The following is a 22,123-nucleotide window of genomic DNA, read 5'->3' on the forward strand; positions in this document are numbered from 1 at the left end:
CTTGCTTGCACATGCTTTTTCAGTTCTGCCCACAAATGTTCAATGGGATTGAGGTCAGGGCTTTGTGATGGCCACTCCAATACCTTGACTTTGTTGTCCTTAAGCCATTTTGCCACAACTTTAGAAGTATGCTTGGGGTCATTGTCCATTTGGAAGACCCATTTGCGACCAAGCTTTAACTTCCTGACTGATGTCTTGAGATGTTGCTTCAATATATCCACATCATTTTCCTTAATCATGATGCAATCTATTTTGTGAAGTGCACCAGTCCCTCCTGCAGCAAAGCACCCCCACAACATGATGCTCCCACCCCCATGCTTCACAGTTGGGATCGTCTTCTTTGGCTTGCAAGCCTCCCCCTTTTTCCTCCAAACATAACGATGGCCATTATGGCCAAACAGTTCTATTTTTGTTTCATCAGGCCAGAGGACATTTCTCCAAAAAGTAAGATCTTTGTTCCCATGTGCAGTTGCAAACCATAGTCTGGCATCTTATGGCGGTTTTGGAGCAGTGGCTTCTTCCTTGCTGAGCGGCGATATAGGACTCTTTTACTGTGGATATAGATACTTTTGTACCTGTTTCCTCCAGCATCTTCACAAGGTCCTTTGCTGTTGTTCTGGGATTGATTTGCACTTTTCACACCAAAGTACGTTCATCTCTAGGAGAGAGAACGGATCTCCTTCCTGAGCGGTATGACAGCTGCGTGGTCCCATGGTGTTTATACTTGCGTACTATTGTTTGTACAGATGAACGTGGTACCTTCAGACGTTTGGAAATTTCTCCCAAGGATGAACCAGACTTGTGGAGGTCAACAATTTCTTTTCTGAGGTGTTGGCTAATTTCTTTTGATTTTCCCATGATGTCAAGCAAAGAGGCACTGAGTTTGAAGGTAGGCCTTGAAATACATCCACAGGTATACCTCCAATTGACTCAAAGTATGTCAATTATCCTATCAGAAGCTTCTAAAGCCATGACATCATTTTCTGGAATTTTCCAAGCTGTTTAAAGGCACAGTCAACTTAGTGTATGTAAACTTCTGGCCCACTGGAATTGTGATACATTATCATTATAAGTGAAATAATCTGTCTGTAAACAATTGTTGGAAAAATTACTTGTGTCATGCACAAAGTAGATGTCCTAACCGACTTGCCAAAACTATAGTTTGTTAACAAGAAATTTGTGGAGTGGTTGAAAAACTAGTTTTAATGACTCAAACCTAAGTGTATGTAAACTTCCGACTTCAACTGTAGGTAGTGTAAAATGGTGAGAAAGATTGAGTTGTCAAAATGAGTCTGTCAAAATGACATTGTCAAACACAGTCACGTATAAAGAGAAAGATGTGTTAACGTTACAATGAATGCGTTCACTCTTAAACTCCTTGAGTCCCACCGTATCCCCGGTGCACTTTGGACTTCTAACCCTTTTACGTTGTGTGTTTGAGCTACAGACGTCTGTACCATTGAATTAGTCTATTTCTTATGCATCTGCATAGATACCAACCATTAGTCTGTCTGATAAATGAGGGCTGAGCTTGATCCCGATGGGTTCCAGGGCAGGGTCTTCTCACAAAAACATCTGTAGATTCTCACATATACATACATTACATGTAATCTGTTTTGTTCTATGACACTCACCAGCCACACAAGAGTAGTTAGGAGGTAAGGAGCTTCTACATAGATCATAGGAAATTCCAGGACATAGTGTCTATAATACTGAAATAAGCTCACATAGTTGCTGTCACGAATTCCAAACTCACAAAGTTATCACTGACTTGTTGGACATTCATTTCATTTCCCACTGAGCAAACCATTTCTGTACTAAATTCATTTTTATCAGGTCTTTGCTTGGCAGACCTTGGCAGATCTGAATGCAACTGTTCATGATAAATGGTTTTGCGTTTTACTTGTAGCCTCGGTTGACCTGAAAAGAAAATGGTAAAACACTTCATTGTGATGCTAAAGGTAATGGCTGGACATGCAAAAGTAGTAAAAAAATGCAGATTTGCTGGGGTCCTCGGACCTGATGAGGTTTTAACAAAAGGGTTCATAAAGGATTATTTTGCTGTCCCTCTAGGAGAACCCTTTTGGTTCTAGGAAGTTTCTTTTTTCTAAGGGCTTGGCTTGGTCCTATGAAAATGTAAGATATCGTTCAAAAGTATTTAGCAAAAGAACTGAAAGCTAGGGGCTAATGTGTATCATGAGGGAAAGTAGAGGGGCTCTCCTGAAGACCAAGAAAGCTTTAGCAACCACATTATCAAAATCTACCAAAATGGCAGATAACAGAGCTCCCCACCATCAAACAATAAGCTTTCTAAAGTATCTATTAACCTTTTGTCAATAGGGGGTGCTGTTAGCACTTTATTTTTTTTGACATTGCCAAATTAAACTGCCTAGTAGTCAATTCTTGCTCGTACAATATGCATATTATTGTTATTATTGGATAGAAAACACTCTCTAGTTTCTATAACCGTTGGAATTATGTCTCTGAGTGGAACAGAACTCTATCTACAGCACTTTCCCTGACAGGGAGTGAGATTTCAGAAATCTTGGCCTCTGGTCCCAGGTCAGTTTTAATGTCCCTGTGAATGCTATGAGGATACAAACACTGCCTACACCTTCCTCTAGATGTCAGTAAGTGGTGACAATTTGAATGGAGTTGATTGCGCAATCAGGGCCCGTATAAAACAGAAAAGACCGGAAGTAGCTTTCTTTTGGATCCTGCGCTGGACGCATGAAGGGCGTCGGACCGACCCCTTTCCAAGCCTTGGTTTAGCCAGTAATATATCGCCGGTCATGTTTTTACTTGTTATAGGTGTTAAAAACATCATAAGGTAGTTAATTTAAACCGTTTTATAGCAATTTATATCCGTTTAGTGCGATTTTGAGGCATTTATTTGTGACCCTCTTCCATGAGCTGGGCACGTTTCCTGTACATACCGAACGTTATTGGCCATTTCGACGGGACAAGAGGACATCTTTCGACCAAAAGACGATTAGACCGGAGAAAGGATACATTGCCCAAGATACTGGTGGAAGAACAGCTCACAGTAAGAACTATTTATGATGATAAATCGCTGTTCTGTTGAAAAATTTTAAACGCATATATCGCCATTTTGTTATGTGTAGCTTCGCTTGGCGGACCCGGTATTGCACAGTAAGGATAATTTTTGAAATGTAAGTCAGCGATTGCATTAAGAACTAATTTGTCTTTCGATTCCTGTCAACCCTGTATTTTTTTGTCAAGTTTATGATTAGCTATCGATTAGACTAGATCACTCTCAAAAATAGCGCCCGACATTTTCAGGCCAGTTTTGCTACTATTCTCATTGTATAACCACGTTTTTTTGTGGCTAAATATGCACATTTCGAACAAACTCTATATGTATGTTGTAATATGATGTTACAGGACTGTCATCGGAAGAATTCTGAGAAGGTTAGTGAAAAAATTTATATATTTTGGTGATCATAACGTTATCGCTCCCGTTGCCTTAGATTCATGCTGGGGTAACGTTTGCACATGTGGTATGCTAATATAACGATTTATTGTGTTTTCGCTGTAAAACGCTTAGAACATCTGAAATATTGTCTGAATTCACAACATCTGTGTCTTTCCATTGCTATGCTTTGTCTATTTTTATGAAATGTTTTATGATGAGTAAATTGGTAATACACGTTGCTCTCTGTATTTATTCTAGTCGAGTTGTGATGGTGGGTGCAATTGTAAACTATGATTTCTACCTGAAATATGCACATTTTTCTAACAAAAACTATCCTATACAATAAATATGTTATCAGACTGTCATCTGATGAGGTTTTTTCTTGGTTAGTGGCTATCAATATCTTTATTTGGCCGAATTGGTGATAGCTACTGGTGGAGAGAAAAAATGGTGGACAAAGAAAAATGGTGTCTTTTGCTAACGTGGTTAGCTAATAGATTTACATATTGTGTCTTCCCTGTAAAACATTTTAAAAATCAGAAATGATTGCTGGATTCACAAGAAGTGGATCTTTCATCTGGTATCTTGGACTTGTGATTGAATGATATTTAGATGCTACTATTTACTTGTGACGCTATGCTAGCTATGCTATTCAGCTTTTTTACTGGTGGGGGGTGGGGGGTGCTCCCGGATCCGGGTTTCTGACTCGGTAGAAGTACATTTTTTCGCCGACCCGAGGGGAGGAGACGATGCTCCCACTTGTTGAAGAGCTCCTCGTCTTGGGCCTAGTATTTTCTCTTTTGTCAGTGACTGCGCTGAACGTTAAATCAAAAATAAAAGTTGAACAAAGTAAAGCATCTCATTCAAAGGATGTGTTTCCTAGTTATTTATGGGTCAAAGCGCAAAGAAAGTATTAAAAAAATGCAATTTCAGCAGGAGCTCGGAAAAACGTGACCTTCTACATTTGCTCACTAGGGCCCCGTTATGTTTGGATTTTTAAACCAATAGTGGCTAACCAGGGGTGGGATAATGTAAATTGGGCTTTGGTTGGATATTAGCCAGTAGCATGCAGTGTCTGATTTGTTTTTAGAGGTGGAAGATTTGTTTATGACAGTTTACGGTGGAACGTGAAAAATGCATGTACTTCTCTGAAATGTTTGGCAAGCTACTCATAGGTGGGCTGTGAGCTACTGGTAGCTTGAGATCGATCTGATAGATACCCCTGTACTATTGTATTGAAAGCGTCTGTTTTATGCCTAGAGGGCAACCTTCCAAGGATAGTGTTACTTCCAACTCTCAAGATGTTAAAAATCAAAACACTATCTTTCTGACCTGAACTTCTTCAAAATTCCAGCTGAGCCTAAGTTCTTTCATCTTCCATTTTGTTCTCTATCCTTCTCTACTTGTGCGTCAGACAGTCATGGTAATTTCCAGTATTATCTACTGTAAATGGAAGAAAATTATGTGAACTCCCCTACACTTTTGACAAGTCATTTGACTTGGGAGAGCCGAATGACGTACCTTCGCTTCTCTGTTCTCACCGCTCGATGAGTGGCTGAGTTCTCTTTTCAAAAGAACACAGCTACTTCTCGGAACGCAAGGTAATTGACCTGAGGATAGGATCCTCATAACTCAGGAAAGGTATGGCAAATAAAGACAGGAGTTACGCACATCAGTGGGCCCCATGCCTATCTTGAAACATCTACAGGATACGGCTGAGCATCATAGACAGTATTATATATCTTTTATATTTTTCCTGTGCCTCTCCTGTGCCTTGATATACAGTGATACACTAGATATAACAGAGTGGGAAGCCTTTCTGTGACGCAACTGACTCTCTATCTCCCACTCTTCTTCTTCTTCTATATAATGATTCCTTTAGAAATACAAGAGAAAAGGATATTGTCTTCTCTCAGCACTGTCTACCTTTGCAAATCAAATCAGATTGAAAGGTAGAAATAAAAGCAAGTATGTATAGATATTAGATTCGATAACAACCACCAGTGAAAATGTTTTAAGGCAATTTATTATGATGTTCACGACGTGGTGGTAGACAAAGGGCATTGACTTGCGTAAATGGCACCACCGAGAATAATGACTCATCGTGTTCGGTGACGGAGAAAGGTAATTATTGTGACACATCTTGTAACCTTTTGGCACTCCTCAATCATTAGCATGTTCATGAAACACTGGCCATATCGGCTATTGACGGCTACTCTCAACCCTGTGTATCAACATATTGATCGATATCAACTTATTGTATGGTGGAATTAACCGCCATCTGTGCGCAACATACCTAAGTGAGGACCGAGGGGGTATGTGGAAATAAACTGGGTGCCTATTGCATTTCCAGGATAGTCCAGATATGGATCTTCAAGGCCCCAGGGGAGCACTGCAGCTGTGGTCTCCCTGATACGGGGTCACAAGAGGTGGCTCCAATAACAGGGAGAGATCCCCTGGCGGAGGTGGATGAATAATTTAACCACCCCCTTCCCTCTAGAGATTATTTTTAGCATCTGGATCACAATAGATAGCGAAGATAGATAGTGCTGTGGAGGTACTGTAAGGGCTTCGAGATATGGATAGAGATACGGGACTACATGGATTACCCCAAGGGAGTTGTATATATTAGAATGAGCCCATTTGATCTGGTCATTGAAGTTGAAATATGAGTCTCATTCGATAGGGGAATCAATCCACACATTGATGAATAAATTCAGAGCTGTACTATACACTCGGAAACGAGATGGAACAGGTTAAAAATCTTCGGAATCGGTGTCCCTTCCATGGGACGGTTGAGCTAACGTAGACTAATGCAATTAGCATGAGGTTGTAAGTAACAAGAACATTTCCCAGGACATAGACATATCTGATATTGGCTGATAACTGCACTGTCCAATTTACAGTAGCTATTACAGTGAAAGAATACCATGCTATTGTTTGAGACTGCACAATTTTGAACATGAAAAGTTATTAATAAACAAATTAGGCACATTTGGGCAGTCTTGATACAACATTTTCAACAGAAATGCAATGGTTCATTGGATCAGTCTAAAACTTTGCACATACACTGATGCCATCTAGTGGCCAAAATCTAAATTACACCTGGGCTGGAATAGTACATTATGGCCTTTCTCTTGCATTTAAAAGATGATGGTACAAAAAAATACAAAAGAACGGTTGGTTTTTTCTTTGTATTATCTTTTACCAGATCTATTGTGTTCTTTTCTACTACATTTCTTTCACATTTCCATAAACTTCAAAGTGTTTCCTTTCAAATGGTACCAAGAATATGCATATCGTTGCTTAAGGGCCTGAGCTACAGGCAGTTAGATTTGGGTATGTCATTTTAGGCGAAAATTGAAAAAAAGGGGCTAATCCTTTTAACTACTGTGTTGACCCCATTTCCAGTTCACGGGGCAGTAAATATGGTGACACACTTTCGTAGTTTGCGACAGGCACTTACAGATGTAGGATCTTCATCTGATCACTCTTTTGTTGCTGATAACTTCCCTGAACAGCAAACTTGTAGTGTATTCAAGGTTTAAAAAGGCTTATAATGTTTGTAATTTTCACTTTAAAATGTCACATTTGATTTGCCCTGACGAAAAATGTATCAACCCCTTGTTATGTTCTGAACAAACAGAGTAAAAACTCAAACGGATACCTAGGAAAAGCTCTACAAAAAATGTCCATTAATTATAATCCACATAATAATTCTCATTTCCAATTGCTGCAGGATTATTTTCCTGCTGAAGCCAACTGGCTCAAATTAAGCTCCTACATCTGTATGTAGCACTTATTCTTGATTTCTTGTTTCAAATTTTTGATTATTTGTGTCCTTGTTTGACATTTTACTGCACTGTTACTAGTAACACAAGCATTTCGCTGCACCCGCTATAACATCTGCTGTACGCGACCAATAATCTTTGATTTGATTTATGTAGCACACGCGCTAGCCGTTAATGAGCCATCAATCCATCACATGTTAGCAAACCACATTAGTACACTAATTAGGGCACATTCATTAATGTAAAGCGTCACTCCTGTTGTTAGGGAATTTACTCCAGTTGTTAGGGAATCTTCAGGTTGCCACTTTAGGGGGTTTTCAGCTGCCAAAAGTGAGATTGCACTTTTAAGTGTGACATTTGAAGATGTTTTAAGTCTGAAGTAAAAAAATATATATACATTTTCTATTTTTTATTTAACCTTTATTTAACTAGGCAAGTCGGTTAAGAACAAATTCTTATTTACAATGATGGCCTACCCCGGCCAAACCCAGACAACTCTGGGCAAATTGTGCGCCGCCCTATGGGACTCCCAATCACGGCCGGATGTGATACAGTCTGGATTCGAACCAGGGACTGTAGTGACGCCTCTTGCACTGAAATGCAGTGCCTTAGACTGCTGCGCCACTCGGGAGCCAAAAAATGTGAGGATCTTTATCGTGTGAAGGACAACATCAGAGATGATGCGGATCAGCCTGTCAGCAAAGAAAATGTGTGACAGCCAAGAGTGTCAGTCAGTCTTGTGCTGTGCTGTGTGTGTGTGTGTGTGTGTGTGTGTGTGAGTGAGTGAGTGTCTGTGTGTAATTGTATTACTGAATAATTCACCTCTATTGATTTATTTTCCACAGGAGACTAGGACTCCTCTCAAAGCATAGCTGCTTTCCCAGGGGAAGGGGTTTGCCAAACCTGAGAACTCAACGTGTGCATGTGCCTGTGCCGGTAAGACTTGCCTGTGCCGGTAAGTCTGAACGGGGATGTCTGGTTGAGTGGGTAACACTCTCGCCAATGGAACCATAAACTGTACTTTTGACGGGGATCCTGATTCAATCCCTGCACAAACCCTACGCATTTCCGCTCCCTCTACGTTGTTGTCTCCCTTCTTCTGCTCCTATCCTGTCCTAAAAATAATACAAGGACTTTGAAATTCCGTTATTTTCTAATTACAGTATATTGAATTTTGACTGTGGTATGTGTGACAGTGGCATATGTGTTTATGTGTGTTGGCAGCATGTGTCGATGTGCTTGGCAGTGTGTGTGTGTGTGTGTGTTTTTTTTCTGTGTGTGCACCTGGCTTTCCATGTGTGTGTCATGCATTTTTTACCAGACTCACTTGATCACTGTTCACACCCAATTAGGTAATGAACCAAATTCTTCCAATCCCAGACCAAAGATCTGTCCTATTAGGGACACTGCACACATGGATTTACACAACCCCTAGGGAGTCATTTGCTAGAGATTATGACTAACAAGTCATGTGGAGATGCCAAACGGACAGAAAATCCTGAAATGATGTACATAATATAAAGTTCACTGTATGTAATAATAACTGTAGATGGTGTATATAGCCTAGTGTGTGTGTGTGTGTGTGTGTGTGTGTGTGTGTGTGTGTGTGTGTGTGGTGTGTGTGTGTGTGTGTGTGTGTGTGTGTGTGTGTGTGTGTGTGTGTGTGTGTGTGTGTGTGTGTGTGTGTGTGTGTGTCCATCACTGCGTGTCAATCAATGGGAGCAGGATCAAGGCTGGTGTAAAGTGTTTGTTCTCACTCCTCTCTGATAGGGCTCGTCCCACTCCTTCCTCTTGCCATGGAGAGGAGAATATTTCCAACACAACCCCCACACTCACCTCCCGCACATCTAACCCCCATCACTCAATTTAGGAAAAGACTGATGAAGCCCTCTTCAATCTATTCCTGCACAGTGGACAATAGTGTGAGGTTTTCAATCAGTAGAGGAAGACCTGATGTTATTAGGATCCATGTGACTTTGTGCAATTCTGATTCTGAAGAGTACAGTTTTTTTTATATCCAACTCTCTTTAAAAGCGCATCTTGTGTCGGCTCCTCATCTTATAACAAAGATCATTTTTTCTTAAAATAATGTTTGTCTTTCTTCCTCCTGCTTGACAAGATTTGAACGAAATACAGCAACCGCTGTTGTATGCCTTCCGACTACACTGGTATCAACCTTCTGTTACATTATTTGCTTCTTCTTCTTTGACTAATGCTTTCTGTCTGCGTGGTGGATCTGGCAGTGGTGATCGGTTGGTGTTTTGACGGCGGTATTGATCGTGTGTGTGTGTGTGTGTGTGTGTGTGTGTGTGTGTGTGTGTGTGTGTGTGTGTGTGTGTGTGTGTGTGTGTGTGTGTGTGTGTGTGTGTGTGTGTGTGTAGTCTAATCAATGTGACAGATCTGGGGGTGGTTCGGCCCCGGCTACCTCAACCTGCCCCACGCTGGGGCCTCTGCTCTTCTCCTCCTCCGGCCTCCTGCTGAGGCTATCGATCCCCCCTTCTCTGGGGGAGAAGTGAAGTTTGGACAGTAACATCCCACAACAGCCCGCAACTCCCTCCAACCCTGGCTTCTACTGTCCACTGCCTTCTCAGTGGAGAGAGAGCTGGGAGTGGATTCGAGGCAAATGGGAGCTATAATGTTGGTGTTGGGATTGAAAGTAGTTTGTTGACTAACTTTATAGGGACCTAACTTTGTAGATCAGACTTTTCCAGATAAGTCAAAAAGTAAATGTCCTGCAAAATGCTGCAAGAATGCGCTTATGATTCAACGTTCTTAACCAATAAAATTATGTTAATGCTGTAAATGTCATAAGTACAGTGGTACATAGAGGTGAGAGGATCATACTGGTCTACATGTCTTCTTATCGAGTGAAACAGGGATGTACTACCTGTGCTTGTCTAATAAGAACACCGATTTTCATTGTCTGTTGCAAAAAGTTTTTCTACGATGTGCCCAACTGAACACGACCCTGGTTTGATTGAATTGGGCCTTTAGTAAATCAAGAGATTATGAAGAGTGGAGGAGTGAACATTGCTAATGATACCTCTAGAGTCATTGTCTGATGGACAGGAGTATACAAGAGAGGAGGGGAAGGAAAACGAGAGGAGGAATGGAATATAGGGAAAGAGTGAAACGAGGTCTCCACTTACGCATCAAAGCGAAGATTCTGCTTCTCCTCGAAGAAGAAATCCAGGACAAACTTCCGCACAAAGTCCGGGTTCAGCGTGTTATCAATCACTTCCGTTCGGCCAAACTGCTCCGGAATGGGCGATGGAGGGAGGAGGAGGGGGAGAGAAGAAGAGAGAAAGAGAGAAATGAGTCAATACTGTAAGAGGTCACATCATCATCGTCACTTGATGGCTTGAAAACATATTCAGAATGCCTAAATAATTGTGCCTGAGGCTGGTCTGGCTAGTAAAGCTGCCGCCTGCAGCACATATCCAACACCCTTAGTGTGGTTACGAATGGGGAGTGAATTCCACTCACGTGTCAAACCAGAATAATCATTGATTATCATAGTAATCAATCAGTGCTCTCTCAGCTTCTCCTAGAAATGGATTCAGTCCTTGACTTCAGCATTCAGGCTTTATTGTGTTTTATCCTCTATATTTTTTTGTTGTTGTCTCTGGCTGGAGCAACTTATGTATTTTTGTGTTATATCAAATCACAAAGTTTGTTGCTGCACTACGAAACTAAATATTAAGTGAGCCGCTTTGCTGGGAAATGTGCATACGCTGTCCCAATGTCCCATCATGCTCTCTGGCAGCAGAGAAGAGCTAATGATCTGTGTTCTGCCACAACACCTGACAAACAGGTGGGAGGAGAGAAGCAAGAAGTGCTGTAGCATGTAGCTGGTATTGATGGAAACTTGTAAGATTGATGACCGGTGTCCAAATACGCTGTACTCAAAAGTGTCATCCATAAAGGACAGATCTACAGATTTGAATTCATTTCATATCTCAGCAGCATGAAAGAGCAGCAAAGTCAATAGATTTATAAGACAACTCTTCCTGTCGCTTTGTTCCGTATTTGTGTGTGCATGTGGGCGTGCGTGGGCCGAGCGTAGTGGATGACATGACAAGTAGTGAGGTATGAGCGTCAGGAGGTGTCGAGGTGGTTGGGGAAGAAGGGTGGTGGCGGTGGCAAAGAGGAGGCGGGGGGGCGGGGGAGGGAGAGATGTCAGAGAGGGCGGCTTTTGACTTGCAGTTGCATCACTCGTTTCATCCCTCACTGCTTATTAAGACAGTCGATACTCAGAAGGAGCGTGGCCCTGTAGTATATAAACTGAGTATGCCAATCATTAATTAAGAACACCTTCCTAATATTGAGTTGCATCCCTGCCCTTTTCCCTTAGAACAGCCTCAATTAATCGGTGCATGAACTCTACAAGGTGTCGAACGCGTACCACAGGGATGCTGGCCGATGTTGACTCAAATGCTTCCCACAGATGTGTAAAGTTGGCTGGATGTCCTTTGGGTGGTGGACCATTCGTGATACACACGGTTGAGCATTAAGAACCCAGCAGCATTGCAGTTCTTGACACAAACCGGTGCGCCTGGTACCTACTACCATACCTTGTTCAAAGGCACTTAAATCTTTTGTCTTTCCCATTCACCCTCTGATTGGCACACATACACAATTCATGTCTCAATTGTCTCAAGGCTTAAAAATCCTTCTTTAACCTGTCTCATCCCCTTCATCTACACTGATTGAAGAAGATTTAACAAGTGACATCAATAAGGGATCACAGCTTTCACCTGGTCAGTCTATGTCACGGAAAGAGCATGTTTTGTATACTCAGTGTATATACTGTGTGTGTGTGTGTGTGTGTGTGTGTGTGTGTGTGTGTGTGTGTGTGTGTGTGTGTGTGTGTGTGTGTGTGTGTGTGTGTGTGTGTGTGTGTGTGTGTGTGTGTGTGTGTGTGTGTGTGTGTGTGTGTGTGTGTGCGCGCGCTATAAATTAACAACTGCGTGGGTCCTTAAGTTTCAAGTTAAATGTCACATGCACAAGTACAGTGAAATGCCTTTCTTGCTAACTCAAAACTTAAAACCAAACAATGCAATAATCAATAACAATGTCATACTAGAGAAAACACACAAGAAACAAGAAGTAATATGAAGAACGCAATAAGTAAGTAAGTAAGCATACTATATACAGGGTCAGTTCCAATACCATATTTACAATGTGCAGGGATACTGGAGTGATGGAGGTAGATATGTATAGGGGTAAGGTGACTAGGCAACAGGATATAAGATAAAGAGAGTAGCAGCAGATTGTATGTGAGTGGGTGTGAGTGTATGTAGAGTCAGTATGAATGTACAGTATGTGCATATTATGTGTGAGTGAGCAGATGATAGAGTGTGTGTGTGTGTGTGTGCGTGAGGCAAACGTAATACATTGTCTAATGAAGCCAGTGTCGGAGGTGGTTAGCTTGTTAATGTTATTGGCGGAGTCTCGAAATACAGTATATACCAATCAGCGCTAGCAAAGCCGTCCTGTAGCATAATATCTGATTCTGATGTCCATTTCTCAACGGAACGAGTCACAGGTACTTCCTGTTTGAGTTTCTGCTTGTAAACAGGAAGCAGGAGTACGGGTTCATGATCTGATTTGCCGAACGGCAGACGAGGGAGGGCCTTGTATGTTTGCTTGTGGATAGAAAAACAGTGGTCTAGGACTTTATCGGCCCCTGGTGGCATTAGAGACGTGTTGATGGAAGATAGGCATCACCTGTCTTAGTGACGCGGAATAAACATTTCCAGCAACCAGAAAATCAGCCTCTGGATGTAGGTTTTCTTGCTTGTTAATACAGTTCGTTAAGTGCCAGCGTGTTATTTTTCTTGTCCTGAGATGGAATGTATACAACAGTCACGATAACAGCTTAAAACTCCCTCGGGAGGTTGAAAGGTCGACATTTGACCATCAGGTATTCCAAGACTGGTGAACAGCGGGTCGACACTTCCACTGAGCTGGAGTTAGCGTACCAGTTGGTGTTGATGTAGAGGCAACCCCCCCCCCCCCCCCACAACCCCCGATTTCCCCGACTCTACTGTCCTGTCCGCGTGGTGAATGGAGAGTCCATCGAGTTGGATAGCCATGGGGGATATCTTGTCCAAGAGCCATGTTTCAGAAAAGCCAAGAAAATTGCAGGTGAGACTCCCGTTGGTAGCAAATCTGCGATTGGAGGTCATCCATCTTATTATCGAGTGACTGTACATTGGCCAGTAGAATGGAGGGAAGAGGTGGCCGGTTTTCCCTTCGCCTCCATCTCACCAGGACCCCCCCCCCCCCTTACCCCTGCAATGCCGGGTAGCCCAATAATTGGGTCGGAATTACAGAGCCCAGGGCAGATGAGTCGAAGTTGAAGCTAGAATTGGGGTAAGTAACTGCTGATCTGAAGTTATTGTCAGCTAAAATAAATACTAGCGGATACGTTTCGGGAAAATAAAGTAAAAATAAACAACAAAATAATCACACAATAGCAAAGTTGGGTCAGAGCTTACAAAATGGCAGCCATCCAGTATGGCACCATCTTAGGGACGAGCCTTTGGGACGAGCATGAAGCAGTGTTGATATCATACTGCTGCCCCCGAGAGCGGGCGCCAACGGAGACACGTTCCGAAGAGGAACTGTTATGTGGTCTGTCAAATGACCCCTCATAGTTCAAGACACTACCTCTCCATGTCGTTTAATACGTAAGCTATGTATTACCTACACCGTTTATGAAGTTGGTGATGTTTCATATCTCCAGTGACAGCTGAGACTCACAATGCATCACCTGCCCACTTTCAATTTGTTATGCTGCTTGTCACACAGTGAATAACATAAGACAACATTGTCCTAACATGTCTGATTTGAAAGTGCTGCACGGAGCTCCTTCTACAGAATCACAGTACGAGCCACCGGGTACGACGACAACGAGAGAAGAAGAAAAGCGCCTTCGAGGTAATCAGTGGAAAAGTTTGTCTGTCTCTCTATTCAGTCTCTCTCCATAATGAACCATCTTGACTGCAAGTGGAACAAAAGTGGAGCGAAGAGGGGGAGAGAGATTTAGAGAATTAGAGAGAGGGAGGAGAGAGAAAGAGAGAGAAATAGAGAAAAACAGGGAGAGAGAGAAGCTCATGCGAACAGGATACCGCCGAGATCCAAAATGTATTCCAAAATGAGAGTGGCCGCCGAATGTCACTTATCATGCCGCTCACCGTGGGTCGTGAATTGAGAGCAATCATTGTTATTCTGAAAGAACTCGTTAGAAAGTAGGTTAGCATCATTAGCATCGCTGTGGCATCCCACAGTGTGTCGCTGAATGCAGTCAGGTGCTTTGGAGTTGGCCTAATGAAGCCTCTTTAGCGTCGAGGGAGACAAGAGAAAGAGATAGAGAAGAGAGGCTTCAAATGGGGAGTTTGAAGCACCCTGGTACAGCCTGCCTGCCACATGGACAAAAACACTCACACACACGAACACACACACTTCAACAAGGAATAAGCGGCTTTGAAGGCTTTGTCGTTCTGGTCCAAAAACTTGTTCCTGTGCGTTTTGGATTGTTCTTGACATTGTTTTAACTTGCTTTGGATTGTAGTCAACTTGGCTTTGCAGAGCTGCTGGTGAAACTAATACTAATTATCTTGTTCCATATCGTGAGACAAAAAATTACATCTCTGCTGCTAACCTAATTGCATCTAAACATCCCCTGAGCCAACTTTCACAATTCCACACTACCTCCACACATCCTCTACTACCTATCTACACTTCTGTGTTAATCTGGCATCAAACGGAAGAAAACATCCTGAAACGGGGAGGGACTAACCTGAAATGCCTATTTTTGATTCGCGTTGCAAAATGTTTTAAAATGTTGCCTGCTCATGAACACAACCCAGGGTGGTGAGACCCATATTTCTTACGGGTGAGAGAGCAGTACAGTAGCTCTAGTGGTAGCCATAGTGGGCATCTTTCACACAGTGATTAAACTGCACCGCAGCATGGCCTGAGGTAAGGAGGGCAGCAGACTTGGAAATTGAGGCATATGGTGAAGTCCAGGCTCGGCTCCAACCTTTGTCCAGATGGATTTATTTATTAAAATAGTGTTGGAAAATAGATTGAGAGAAAAACTGAGGAGCTCATCATGCTTTTATGGGAAATTAAAGGGTGGAAACTCAGTGAAACGTTCACAGAGAAGTAACTTTTCAGCTGGCGCCAGGTTATTTTATAACGTGTGAATAGAAAATAAAGTTGGGAAGAGTAAAAATCAAACGTTTATAATTCAGCCAGTGGCGGTTGGTGACTTAAAAAGTTGAGGAGGGCAGTAAGCTTACATATAAGATTTAAGATGGTCATGCCATGGATCATTTAGCTATTTGATTTAGAATTTTAGGCATACAGTTGAAGACGAAAGTTTACATACACTTAGGTTGGAGTCATTAAAACTCGTTTTTCAACCTACCACAAACTTCTTGTTAACAAACTATAGTTTTGGCTAGGATAGTTGGTTAGGATATCTACTTTGTGCATGACAAGAGTAATTTCCCAACAATTGTTTACAGACAGATTATTTCACTTATAATTCACTGTATCACAATTCCAGTGGGTCAGAAGTTTACATACACTAAGTTGACTGTGCCTTTAAACAGCTTGGAAAATTCCAGAAAATGATGTCATGGCTTTAGAAGCTCCTGATAGGATAATTGACATAATTTGAGTCAATTAGAGGTGTACCTGTGGATTTATTTCAAGTCCTACCTTCAAACTCAGTGCCTCTTTGCTTGACATCATGGGAAAATCAAAAGAAATCGGCCAAGGCCTCAGAAAAATAATTGTAGACCTCCACAAGTCTGGTTCATCCTTGGGAGAAATTTCCAAATGCCTGAATATACCATGTTCATCTGTACAAACAATAGTACGCAAGTATAAACACCATGGGACCATGCAGCCATCATACCGCTCAGGAAGGAGACGCGTTCTGTCTCCTAGAGATGAACGTACTTTGGTGCGAAAAGTGCAAATCAATCCCAGAACAACAGCAAAGGACCTTGTGAAGATGCTGGATGAAACCGGTACAAAAGTATCTGTATCCACAGTAAAACGAGTCCTATATCGACATAACCTGAAAGGCCGCTCAGCAAGGAAGAAGCCACTGCTCCAAAACCGCCATAAAAAAGCCAGACTACGGTTTGCAACTGCACATGGGGACAAGGATCTTACTTTTTGGAGAAATGTCCTCTGGTCTAATGAAACAAAAAATGGAACTGTTTGGCCATAATGACCATCATTATCTTTGGAGGAAAAAGGGAGAGGCTTGCAAGCCGAAGAACACCATCCCAACCGTGAAGCACGGGGGTGGCAGCATCATCTTGTGGGGGTGATTTGCTGCAGGAGGGACTGGTGCACTTCACAAAATAGATGGCATCATGAGGTAGGAAAATTATGTGGATATATTGAAGCAACATCTCAAGACATCAGTCAGGAAGTTAAAGCTTGGTCACAAATGGGTCTTCCAAATGGACAATGACCCCAAGCATACTTCCAAAGTTGTGGCAAAATGGCTTAAGGACAACAAAGTAAAGGTATTGGAGTGGCCATCACAAAGCCTTGACCTCAATCCTATAGAAAATTTGTGGGCAGAACTGAAAAAGCGTGTGCGAGCAAGGAGTGTATAATTGAGTGTATATAAACCTCTGACCCGCTGGGAATGTGATGAAAGAAATAAAAGCTGAAATAAATCATTCTCTCGACTCTTATTCTGACATTTCACATTCTTAAAATAAAGTGGAATTTTTACTTGGATTAAACGTCAGGAATTGTGAAAAACGGAGTTTAAACGTAGTTGGCTGAGGTGTATGTAAAACTTCCGACTTCAACTGTTTATATTTGATGAAACATTGAATTTGGCCATACTGCTGTTAGCCCATAGAAATGCATTGAATAACAAATTGGTACATGGCAAAAGAGATAGTCAAAATAATAAATCAAAAGGAAGTATGGTTTGGTGTCTAAATGCATCTGAGAGATATAGGAAAGCATCAGGAGCAACAACAGCAAAAACAGTTACATGTGTAACCCTGGTTCCAAAAAAATCGTATTCATTTTCATTCATTTTTACATCCCGAGGAGAGAGAGAGAGAGAGCACATCACAATACTCCTCGTTCACATATCCTATGCTTTTGCTCCCTTAGGTTCGTTCCAATAGCTTTCAAGGACCGCTTCCCAAATAATTTTTGGGTGAACAAAAATGTTTTGATCACTCACTCCAAAAACCAATACTTATCTTGAATGACTTTTGCCAATTAAATTCTATTTGTATGAGGCTTTTTCTCAATGTGACTGTCACAGAGCATTTCACACACACATGCATGGTTAAGCTTTCCCTCTGGCTGTGTCTGACTGACAAGAATTGTGATTTATTATGGAGTCCCTAGACCAGAGGATGGGAGAGAATCCTAATAGGAACTGGACAGAACCTGTTCAGACCAGTTAAGCCCAGTTAGGCTCGGTTCCACCCTTTTAGGCCCTATTATGCCTTGATTATGCCCTAGTAATAGCCACGATCTCACTCGAAAAATGAAACTGTTCATTGAAAAGAGGGTCTTCCTTGTTGTTTCAACATCCCTGGTTCACCATCATCTGAATGCTTAGATTCCTAGAGTTGGGTGCATTAGCACACGTGGATAAAACATGTACTGCTAAATATATAGATAGCTATACAGTATCTTCACCATCTGGGACATATTTCAGTTTTCTTTTCTCATTTTATTACATGGGTTATTGTTAGATGATTGCCAATGAACTTGCGAGAGAGTGTCACATTAACAATGTAACATTGCTGCAACACAGGCATTTTGAAAAGTTACTTTTGAATGCATTGTTATTGTATATCTTCTTATGGCTGGGGGCAGTATTGAGTAGCTTGGATGAATAAGGTGCCCAGAGTAAACTGCCTGCTACTCATGCCCAGTTGCTAATATATGCATATTATTAGTAGATTTGAATAGAAAACACTCTGAAGTTTCTGAAACTGTTTGAATGAAGTCTGTGAGTATAACAGAACCCATATGGCAGGCAAAAACCCGAGAAGAAATCAAACCAGGAAGTGGGAAATCTGAGGTTTGTAGGTTTTTCAACTCTTTGCCTACCGAAGATACAGTGGGATATTGGTCATATTGCACTTCCTAAAGCTTCCACTAGATGTCAACAGTCTTTAGAACCTTGTTTGATGCTTCTACTGTGAAGTAGGGGGGAATGAGGGCTCTTTGAGTCAGGGCTCTGGCAGAGTGCCATTAGCTGACCAGGCGCGTTCACGTGAGCGAGTTAGCTTGCGTTCCATTGCATTTCTGAAGACAAAGGAATTATCTGGTTGGAACATTATTGAAGATTTATGTTAAAAACATCCTAAAGATTGATTCTATACTTCGTTTGACATGTTTCTACGAACTGTAATATGACTTTTCGTCTGAACCTTCGCATGGACTTGCCCGCGCGTCGTGAGTTTGGATTGTGTTCTGAACGCGCGAACGAAAAGGAGGTATTTGGACATAAATGATGGACTTTATGGAACAAATAAAACATTTATTGTGGAACTGGGATTCCTGGGAGAGCATTCTGATGAAGATCATCAAAGGTAAGTGAATATTTATCATGCTATTCTGACATCTGTTAACTCCACAACATGGCGGATATCTTCATGGCTTGTTTGGGCTCTGAGCGCTGTACTGTTTTTTTTAAATCTGACACAGCGGTTGCATTAAGGAGAGGTTTATCTAAAGTTCCATGTATAATACTTGTATCTTTTATCAATGTTTATTATGAGTATTTCTGTAAATTGATGTGGCTCTCTGCAAAATCACCGGATGTTTTGGAGGCAAAACATTACTGAACATAACGCGCCAATGTAAACTGAGATTTTTGGATATAAATATGAACTTTATCAAACAAAACATACCTGTATTGTGTAACATGAAGTCCTATGAGTGTCATCTGATGAAGATCATCAAAGGTTAGTGATTAATTTTATCCTTATTTCTGCTTTTTGTGACTCCTCTTTTTGGCTTGAAAAATGGCTGTGTTTTTCTGTGAATAGGTGCTGACCTAACATAATGATATGTTGTGCTTTCGTCGTAAAGCCTTTTTGAAATCGGACATTGTGGTGGGATTAAGAACAAGTTTATCTTTAAAATGGTGTAAAATACTTGTATGTCTAAGGAATTTTAATTATGAGATTTCTGTTGTTATGAATTTGGCGCCCTGCACTTTCACTGGCTGGTGTCATATCGATCCCGTTAACGGGATCTCAGCCATAAGAAGATATTCAGCTAACAATGCTGAATAACCATTATTAATTGATAAAGTGTGTGGTCGATTCCCTCTACCCACTAAGGCACTACAGGTAGACCACTTCTGTAATGAGAATCACATTATCAGAGCCATATACAGTGCATTCCAGAGCCATATACAGTGCATTCGGAAAGTATTCAGACCCCTTGACTTTTTCCACATTTTATTAAGTTACAGCCTTATTATAAAATGTATTAACATATATTGACAAAGCAAAACCTTTTCTTTTTTTTTTGCAAATGTATTACAAATAAAAAACTGAAAAATTACATTTACATAAGCACTCAGACCCTTTTTACTCAGTACTTTGTTGATGACCTTTGGCAGCGATTACAGCCTCAAGTCTTCTTGGGTATGATGCTAAAAGCTTTTCACACCTGTATTTGGGGACTTTCCTCTGCAGATCCTCTTAAGCTCTGTCAGGTCGGATGGGGACTGCCACTGCACAGCTATTTTCAGGTCTCTCCAGAGATGTTTGATTGGGTTCAAGTCCGGGTTCTGGCTGGGCCACTCAAGGACATTGAGACTTGTCCCAAAGCCACTCCTGCGCTGTCTTGGCTGTGTGCTTAGGGTCATTATCCCGTTGGAAGGTGAACCTTCGCCCCAGTCTGAGGTCCTCAGCCCTCTGGAGCAGGTTTTCATCAAGGACCTCTCCGCACTTTGCTCTGTTCATCTCTCCCTCAATCCTGACTAGTCTCTCAGTGACTGCCGCTGAAAAACATCCCCACATGCTGCCACCACAATGCTTCACCATAGGGATGGTGCCAGTTTTCCTCCAGACGTGATGCCATTCAGGCCAAAGAGTTCAATCTTGGATTCATCAGTGCCTTTTGGCAAACTCCAAGCGGGCTGCCATGTGCCTTTTACTGAGGAGTGGCTTCCGTCTGGACACTCTACCATAAAGGCCTGATTGGTGGAGTGCTGCAGAGATGGTTGTCCTTCTGGAAGATTCTCCCATCTCCACAGAGGAACTCTGGAGCTCTGTCAGAGTGACCATCGGGTTCTTGGTCACTTCCCTGACCAAGGCCCTTCTCCCCCAATTGCTCAGTTTGGCCGGGCGGCAAGCTCTAGGAAGATTCTTGGTGGTTCCAAACTTCTTCCATTTAAGAATGATGGAGGCCACTGTGTTCTTGGGGACCTTCAATACTGCAGAAATATGTTGGTACCCTTCCACAGATCTCTGCCTCAACACAATCCTGATTCAGAGCTCAACAAACAATTCCTTCTACCTTATGGCTTGATGTTTGCTCTCACTCAACGGCAATAAAACAAAGGAGCTGATCGTGGACTTCAGTGGGAGCACGCCCCTATCCACATCGACGGGAACACAGTGGAGAAAGTGGAATGCTTCAAGTTCCTCTGCGTACACATCACTGACGATCTGAAATGATCCACCGACACAGACAGTGTGGCGAATAGCACCTCTTCAACCTCAGGAGGCTGAAGAAATTTGGCTTGGCCCCAAAACCCTCACAAACCATTACAGATGCACAATTGAGAACATAATTTCGGGCTGTATCACCGCCTGGTATGGCAACTTCACCGCCCGCAACCGCAGGGCTCTCCAGAGGGTGGTGCGGTCTGTCTAACGCATCACTGGAGATAAACTACCTGCCCTCCAGGACACCTACAGCACTCGATGTCACAGGAAGGCCAAAAAGATCAAGTACATCAACCACCTGAGCCACAACGTGTTCACCCCACTATCATCCAGAAGGCGAGGTCAGCTGGGACCGAGAGACTGAAAAACAGCTTCTATCTTAAGGCCATCAGAATGTTAAATAGCCATCACTAGCCTGCTTTCACCCGGTTACGCAACCCTGCACCTTAGAGGCTGCTGCCCTTTATACATAGACTTTGAATCATTGGCTACTTTAAGAATGGAACACTAGTCACTTTAATAATGTTTAAATACTGCTTTACTCATCTCATATGTATATACTGTATTCTATTCTACTGTATTTTAGTCAATGCCACTCCAACATTGCTCAATCTAATATTTATATATTTCATAATTCCATTCTTTTACTTTTCGATTTGTGTGTATTGTTGTGAATCGTTTTTAGATACTACTGCACTGCTAGGGAAAGGGGGATACATAGTTAGTTGTTCAACTGAATGCCTTCAAATTAAAAGTGTCTTCTGCATTTAAAACCCAACCCCTCTGAATCAGAGAGGTGCAGGGAGCTGCCTTAATCGACATCCACATCCTCGGCGCCCGGGGTACAGTGGGTTAACTGCCTTGCTCAGGGGCAGAAAGACAGATTTTTACTTTGTCAGCTCAGTGATTCGATCCAGCAACCTTTCAGTTACTGGCCCAACGCTCTAACCACTAGGCTACCTGCTGCCCCTGTCAGATGCTACTGCACTGTTGGAGCTAGGAACACAGGCATTTCACTACACCCGCAATAACATCTGCTAAATATGTGACCAATACAATTTGATTTGATTTGACATGTACTGTCAACTGTGGGACCTTATATAGACAGGTGTGTGCCTTTCCAAATCATGTCCAATCAATTGAATTTACCACAGGTGGACTCCAAGTTGTAGAAACATCTCAAGGATGAT

General features: G+C 42.1%; 1 protein-coding gene across 1 annotated transcript in view; it reads right to left on the reverse strand.

Annotated features, from left to right (window-relative positions):
* LOC139564976 (copine-9-like) overlaps positions 1 to 22,123 on the reverse strand; it is a 186,969-nt gene that overhangs the window by 104,307 nt on the left and 60,539 nt on the right. The window contains exon 4 of the mRNA XM_071384933.1: positions 10,377 to 10,480. Within this exon, the coding sequence (XP_071241034.1) occupies positions 10,377 to 10,480 (104 nt within the window). The remainder of the gene's footprint in view (positions 1 to 10,376; positions 10,481 to 22,123) is intronic.

This window comes from Salvelinus alpinus, chromosome 2, assembly GCF_045679555.1.
Source record: "Salvelinus alpinus chromosome 2, SLU_Salpinus.1, whole genome shotgun sequence".
In the NCBI taxonomy this organism is placed as follows: domain Eukaryota; kingdom Metazoa; phylum Chordata; class Actinopteri; order Salmoniformes; family Salmonidae; genus Salvelinus; species Salvelinus alpinus.